General features: G+C 46.3%; 1 protein-coding gene across 6 annotated transcripts in view; it reads right to left on the bottom strand.

Moving 5' to 3' along the window:
• Window positions 1–1,657: 1,657 nt before the first annotated feature.
• Window positions 1,658–7,829, bottom strand: part of SYNGAP1 (synaptic Ras GTPase activating protein 1) — a 1,959,930-nt gene continuing 1,953,758 nt past the window's right edge. For all 6 annotated transcript variants that reach the window (XM_085623761.1, XM_085623749.1, XM_085623769.1 and 3 more), the window contains one exon: window positions 1,658–7,663. In XM_085623761.1, coding sequence (XP_085479887.1) covers window positions 7,518–7,663 — 146 coding nt within the window. In that variant the 3' untranslated portion in view covers window positions 1,658–7,517. The remainder of the gene's footprint in view (window positions 7,664–7,829) is intronic.

Below are 7,829 nucleotides of genomic sequence, written 5' to 3'. Positions count from 1 at the left end.
CCCGTCCGTCGAAATATAAATCCTGTAGGATATAATGGGATTTATATTTTGGTGGACGGGATATCCGTCCCCGTTGTGATGGAGTAACCCATCTGTCGAGATCTAAATCAGGCCCTTAACATAGTGCACATAAAGAAAAAGAGTTTAGAACTCTGCGCCATGCTATTAAACCTCCAAAAATGAAATGCTGATTGTCTGACACCATGTATGCCAATGCTCCCATTCAGATATGCCTCTGCTTCAGTCTAAGTCAATGGAGAAAATACATTCTACTATTTTTATCCACTTGCCTGCTCTGAAATGATGTTATGTATGCTGGCAGACTCTATCAACGCACAAACTAGGCAAGCAGTGTGAGAAACCATGGCTACACAAGAGGAGCGGAGAACACAACACGCATATGTACCTTGGCAATGTATGTATCTTCACGGTATGTATATGAAGTGTTAAGAACAGTACATCTGTACTAACCTTCACAATATTTCTGTAACTGATACTCTGGATATGATATTTTTGGGGAACAATAGCATTTTACCCATCATTCTGATATGTAACCTCCCAGCTTTGAGGAGATGGAGACGTTGGTCAAGCTGGCATGGGGGATAGCGGGGCACCTGGAGACAAAGGGGTCGGCCTTTAACCCCACAGTTTTTAACCTTAGTAAGCAGGTTAATCATCTTCTGCTACCTCTTCTTCTCCGCTGCAGGTTCTTCCTCCATCTGTGTGGCTGATGGTGGTCCAGGGGATCATGTTGAGTTGTCTAGCCTATTGTAATTCTCTTTTTTGGGTTCCCCTGCTGGGCTTTCATGTGGACTCCTGAGCATACAAAATGTGCAGCCAAATTGGCCCTTGGTTTGCCACATTATTTTTCTGCTTTCGTAGCTCTGAATTCATTGCATTGGTTGCTTTACATCTCTTGGTTGTGCGCATAGAGTCTTCTCTAATACTGTCCCTAGCGATCTTCAACATACATTCATACACTCTCTGCCCTCTCGCGACTTACACTTCATCGATGCTCTTTTATTAGTATCCCTATACTAGGAGGCAGCCCTTTTTCTTTTAGAGTTGCCAGGTTGTGGAATGCTCTCCCAGTCTCTCTTCGTAAGGTTCATAATCTAATGCGCTTCGGGAAAGCTCTAAAAACCTGGCTTTAGCCTCAATAGCTTTTCCTCTGGCAGTCTTTTTACCTCAGGACCTGGACACATTTACAGGTATTAGAGTGCTTGATAAATTCATTAACACACCATAAGACCAGCCTGGCCCTGGCTGCATAAAAAACATTGTGGCACTGGGGGAAATGGACACACAGAACCGCCTTGGCAGTGGGCGACACCCGCAGAGATAGGACAGCTTGTACTGTGAGACACCCTAGAGACACAGGACTGCCATAGACAGCAGGAGCTGGAATATCATGCCAGGCAAACACCTGTAGTCCATGCGTCCTGGACCATAGCATAGCATAGCATAGCGACACAGACCCCACCCCACCAGACAGGCACACATAAACACATTGTTTGAGATGCCAAGGGCTCACGTGCCTGGCACAAAAACACAACAGAAGTAGACAAGAGGCCTACTAGTGATACACAACCACGCGGAGGCGGCGCGAGAGCAGCACCTCAGCAGGAACTAGGCCAGAAGGTTTAAAATGTAACAATCTCTTTTTTTTTATTAAACATTATTCTTTTCACCACACACCCCAGAAAGAAAGAAAATATGTGAAAGTAAACCAACGAATCTGAGAGAAAGAGAGAGCGAAAGAGACACACGCACAGACATCCCCTCGGGGTCGCGCCTGGTGCCAGCCGAAGCACAGCGCCAGGCACAGGTATGTACAGAGTCAGTCACTATTTACAGTACAAATCCTTAATAATTACAAGTGTCAGCCCACCGGCAGCCAGCCTCACATCTCGAGAAACCACGCATTAGAGCTCCATAAAGGAAAACAAACTGCCAACGTAAGAGGGCCTGGGAAATACCAAAGATGGGCATTTTTGTGGTCAGGGAAGGGGTCAAGGGAGGAAAAAGAGAAAAAACAAGTGGGGAGAACTGCAATTCATAGCCTTTCTCAGGACTTCTTTTCATCTTAAATATATATATATACACAGAACGTCAAAACTACCGAAACAATCACTTGCTTATAACATTCATCAGGCAGGTAGAACCAGCACAGCCCTGGCGTCGGGGGGGCTGGTGGAGGCAGTAGACACCCCCCGACAGTGCCCCCTCCCTCTCTCGGTTTGGGGCAGGCTTGGGGTCAGAGGAAGCGATACCGCCACCTCCGGCTGTGAGCGGGGTCGGGAGCAGGTGTGCAAGAGACAGAGTGGCTAACTCTCCAGCACCTCGAAGTAGGCCAGTTCACAAGGGACACCCCTCCCCCTACCCCACTTGGTTCCTTCTAGTAGGTTACTTATATTATAGGCAGGGCTACTGGAATGATGCCATTCTGTGTCGGCAGTGTTTTCGATTGTGTCGCTTATAGTGGTATATCTGCGTGTCACACTGGTACTAATGAGGCAAAATGTTTGATCAGATATTGTTAACCTGTGTAAAAAAATGACAAAATAATAAGTTAATACTATCACAAAATGTGCTGCTTTGTGCCACATTTTTTGCCTTTTCTTGCTGCATAAGTTAGTAAACTCTGCCGCATTCCAGTAGCCCGATAGCACCATGTGCAGAACCATGCAGCTTCGGGAGAATTTTTTGCCCCGAAAGGCAGCAGGTATATTGGGGGTCTGAGGTTGGGCGGGCTGGGCGAAACATTTTCTGACAGCCATGATGTGTCCTGGCAGGGCCGTTAACTGGGATGAGATAATTAGGGAGTTGAAGATTCTATGTCCCTGCAGAGAGACGCCTTTTCCTCCAAACCTTGGTTCTCTGCAGCTTGAGGTACATGGGATGTGCGAGGTGGAGGAAGGCAGGTTCTAACCAGAACATGTCTAGTTTGAATGCATTTGTCCTTCAAATACAAAGTTCTTCGATTCATAAAACCACTACTTCTCCGAGCTTCAGGCCCTGACTCTCGCCGCCTAATGTCATGGGCTGACTTTCTTATGAGTACTACTTTTCTGCCAATGTGCTTCCATTGCATGTAATTTTTTGGTGATAAAATATCATCTAATAATTGAAAATATGGGGCTGATTTGTAGGTTGGTGGGCCAGCTATACGGGTGCGGATGCAGTGCAGGACTGTGCTCTGCAGGTCGCCAGTAACATTAATATACCTACCACCCTGGAGGGAGTTTTCGCACAGAGTTCCCCTGTCAACATAGCAGGACCACTTCTGCCAAAACTGCCACCAAATTATGGCGGAACAGGTGGGAGAAACAGCCTTTACAACAAGTTTTTTTTACCATGTTATGCCTTTACCATGCATCTTTTTACCATGTATATGCCTTTACAATGCATGCCTTTATCACACATTTAAGGAACGTTGGGGAGGTGTGGGGGCAGACTCCCCCCACAAATACATTTTTATATATATAAATAAACAATGCGTAGTAAAGGCATGCGTTTGTTCTAAGAAAATGCGATGTAAATAATGCATTATAAAGGCATGCAAAGTATTTCCCTGCGTTGTTCTGTTATACAACCAACAGTTGACATTATTTTTTGTGTTTCAGAAATAAACACCCAAGAAACAGTAAAAGTTCTTTCTGAAATACAACTAATTAATGTCCCTGATGCCCTGGGAGTTTTCTCTCAGCACTCAGGGGCTAGTTCTGTGTTTTTTGTCCATGTGTGTGCCCTCCATGCCAACCAGGGCTGGGTGGGCAGGAGGTAGACGTTGCCTCATTACTACAAACTCTAAAGGAGTCCTCATTCTTCTCACACTTGCCAGGGCCCTCCTCTGCCTCCCCAGCCTCGTGCATGCAGCTTGAGCTGATTATTCTGAAGGAACAAACACCCCAGAGGACAGAGGTACCAAGAGGTGTGTGTTCAGGAGGGGAGCAGAGATCAGAGGCCCAGAGGAAGTTAGAGGTAAATGATGAACAGAAGAGGCAGAGAGAGGGGTGGCAGATATGGTGGGATTGGAGAAAGGTAGAAAGAAAAGGCAGAGAGGAAAGTGGGAGAAAGGAAAACAGAAAAGGCAGAGAATGGTGGAAGAGAAATAAATGTGAGAGGCAAAGGAGAAGGTGTGAGAAATGTAAACTGGAGAGTCACAGGAGAGGAAAGGGATAAGGAAAGATAAACATGAGATGCAGAGGCTAAGAGGGAAGGTAAACAAGAGGAGCAGAGTGTGTTCAGAGTGGAAAGTTAAGGAAAAAGGTGAATATGAGACAGAAACTGGATGGAGAAAGGTAAACGAGGAGAGGAAGAGAAGAGGGATGGAGAAAGGGGAAGAGGTTTGGTTCGGAGACATGAATGAGGAGAGGCAGAAGAGGGATGGGGAAAGGTAAATGAGCATAGGCAGAAGAAGGATGGCAAAACAAAGGAGGAGAGGCAGAAAAAGGATGGAGGAAGGCAAACGAGGAGAGGAGAGGGATGTTGAAAGTTAAACGAGGAGAGTCAGAGGAGGCGAATGGAGAAAGGTAAACTAGGGAAGGCAGAGAAGAAGGATAGAGAAAGGTCAACGAGGGGAGGCAAAGAAGAAGGATGGAGAAAGGTAAATGAGGAGAGGTAGAAGCGAGAGAGAGAGAAATGAAAACGAGGAGAGGTAGAGGTGAAGGAAAGAGAAATGTAAATGAGCAGAGGTAGAGGCGAAAGATGGAAAAAGTTAAATGTAAGATACAGGAGAAGAGACAGGCCTAAGAAAATAAATATGGAGGAAAAAGAGGGAGCCACGGTAATGGCAGGAGGTGTGACACCAAGCATTGAAACATAAGTGGTGAGGAGAGAAAAGTTCAAAGAGTAGGCTGAGACATAAAGGAAACAGCAGGAGGCGGTGGCGAGAGAACTAAAATGGGAGAGGAGTTTATTAAAGACAAAAAGGGTTGTAAAAGTGGTAGACATGTATGTGGTTGTAGCAGAGAGGCAAAGGTGTTTGATGTTAGCGTGTCTGTGTTGGGAACAGATGGTGCTGTCTTTTTTAAGTGGCAGAGGTGTGTTTGAGCACAGAGTGGAGTTTGTTCAGCAGTGCAGCTGGCAGGTGTGTGCTTTGTTTTATAAAAACAACAGACATAGGTTTGCTGTAGTGAAGGCTCGTGGTGTGTCCAGTGCTTAATTTAGACCAGTGGTATCCGGTGCACAGCACCTGTACTTATTTGTCAAAGCAGGCACGTCTGACAGTCTGCCACATGGTGGCGCTGTTTGTCTAATTTTAATTTAGAGATGAGCACAACAACATTTGTTTATTAATTCAATCTATATTAAAAAAAAGACCTTCCACCCAAGCCATTCTTGTAGCTGTGAGGGCCTGGAATAGTAAAAAATGTCACACTTCTAGGGTTGTGAGGATTAGTAGTTGTGTTGGTATTGTCATTGGCAGTGTTGGCAGGGGCAGTGGTTGGTGCAAGCTGCAGTGGGCTCTTCACAATGGCCCTGGTATTTTTTTTTTTTTTTTAACACATTAAGCACTAGGTGTGTCTGAGTGTTAGTTAGGCGGGGTGGGGAGGTGTGCCTGTATGGGTGCTGATGGTTTGGCTTTAGAGGGGATGTAGATGTGTTTTTACTTGTGTTTGAGTGTGTGCATGCCACAAAGGGTGGCAGGTGTGTTTTTATGGGGATTTGAGGCAAAAATTGAATTCACCCATTTTCCTTATAAACGATCATGTATGTTAATATTTTGAAGTGTCAGGGTTATGGAAGAATGACTGGGGTAGAGGGGGCAGAGACACAGTCCCAGCTCTGCCCCTTGTGGATATTTTCATTCTACCTTTAATAAAACTCTGTGTGCACTGAGCTAAGTAACCTGCACTGGAAAGACGACTATGGGCCTGGTTTAGAGTTTGGCAGCCAGATATCCCGTCTGCCATATTACAAGTGCCGTAGGATATAATAGACTTGTAATATGGCGAACAGGATATCCGTCATGTTTGTGACAGAGAAACCCCATCCTCCAAACTCAAAATCAGGCTCTTAGTATAGCACATAAAGGGGCTGGCAGTGGGAGGTGCTTGAATAAGGGCCACAAGAAACTACTTGGCAGTGGAGAGGGCCTGCCCATTGATTTCTGTGGTGTTATGGTAATTAGACAGGCCTCTGCAGCATGTGCCAGTCCCCTGTGAGAAGAATGATGGACTTTGCACAATATTTTAAGAAGGGTAGTACCTGTCAGGTTATTGATGGGAGTAGGCATCAATTGTCAGGGTATGAACCCAATGTTTTGGAGTAGGGGACACAGACACACAACTGCTAAAAAGAGACCTTTAAAAAAGGGCTCAGCACTCTGCAAAAGAGCGCAGAACTGAAGGCGACCACAACACTCTACGGAACAGTACAGGACTCAATGGAGGGGCACTGGAGTCTGCAGAATGGGTGAGAACTGAAGAAGGGGACAACACTATGCAAACGCACAGTACTCTATGGAAGGACATAGGATTCTTCGGAATGGCATGAAACTGCAAATGCCAAAGGACTTGAAAGAAGGGCACAACCCTCTACAGAAGAGCATGTTTCTGCATCCTGTCAAAGCTTACTGGGTAGACCACTGAAGACTTAAAGTTAATGCTCTTATTGGGCCCTCTCAGAACTTCTTTGGAGACATCCCACTTTTTCAAAACAATGCAACATGTAGCTTAGCGCAAATTGTCTGCCATAATGATACCTAACTACAGAACCATAATTGAAATAGAGAGCACTCGCCAAGCAAATTAAAGAAATTCTGATTTTTAAAAAAGCTGAAAAGCCCAGCATTTCAGTTTTTCTCCAGCTCTGGCGCATCGTGCTAGTAATACGGAACTTGGTTTTGAAAATCTATGCTAAACTGACATTACTTTGTCTCATTCAAGACCTGCATGGCGTATCTTTGCAGATGTTCTGTACTTTTATTTGGGACGAAAATAGGTCTGACAATTGTCTACTTCTTTAATATCAGTCCTTGTCCTTGGAGGAAGGGGAAAATTAGATACTCGAGACGATGTTGCTTCACTACTTGTCCTTCTCCTGAGAGGGAGGAGAGTAGGAAAGCTAACAAGCCCATGACTCTACCTGGGAGAGGAGGAAAAAGACATGAGGCACCCATGGCTCTGCTGTTCAGGCATCTGCCTCTCATCTGGGAGAGGAAAAAAAGGTAAACTGAGGCACCAGTGACTGCTCCTGGCCTGCGGGAAAGGTGGGTGAGAAAGTGGACACACCCAGCACTCTGTCTCCCTGGCACCATCTGCTCCCGCCCCAAGAAGATGAATCTCAGCTTCTCAGGCGCCCAGTACCCCACAGTGTCAGGCCTGTGGCCCCTTGTGTGTTTCCTCCTTGTTTCGGCCACCAGAGGTCATCTGCTGCCGCTGCTCGCTGTGCAGTCCCTGCCTCTCCAGTCAGGAGGCAGCCGTGTTATGCTTCAGTGCCTGGAGGAAGGCCTGCCCCACGCCCTGCAACATAGTTCTGAGCACGCGCCCCACCCTGAGGGCTAGTGGTGGTCAGTTCTGCTGCGAAACTCTCCATTTTCGGTGATTTGGAGTCGAGGCGGCAGAGGCGGATGGCCCGGCATCATCCCGTTCCATGGCTGCGTCATTGAGCTCGTCAGACGCGGGTTTGCTGCACCCAAGGAGGAAAGCTGCCTCTCCTGCAAAGAAAACAGCACACACTCCTTATTTACCTATGTTAGAGCTGGAGCGCAGATGTTAGAGACCAACAGCAAACTTTTACTATCCACAACTACTCTTGCACCCCAATCGTATATCTCATGTGCCTGGCCCACCATAGATAAACCCTCCCCCCGTGACTTCATC

Source organism: Triturus cristatus, chromosome 1_1, assembly GCF_964204655.1.
Source record: "Triturus cristatus chromosome 1_1, aTriCri1.1, whole genome shotgun sequence".
Lineage (NCBI taxonomy): Eukaryota > Metazoa > Chordata > Amphibia > Caudata > Salamandridae > Triturus > Triturus cristatus.
The sequence above is the reverse complement of the archived record's forward strand: the minus strand, read 5'-3'. Positions and strand labels throughout refer to the sequence as shown.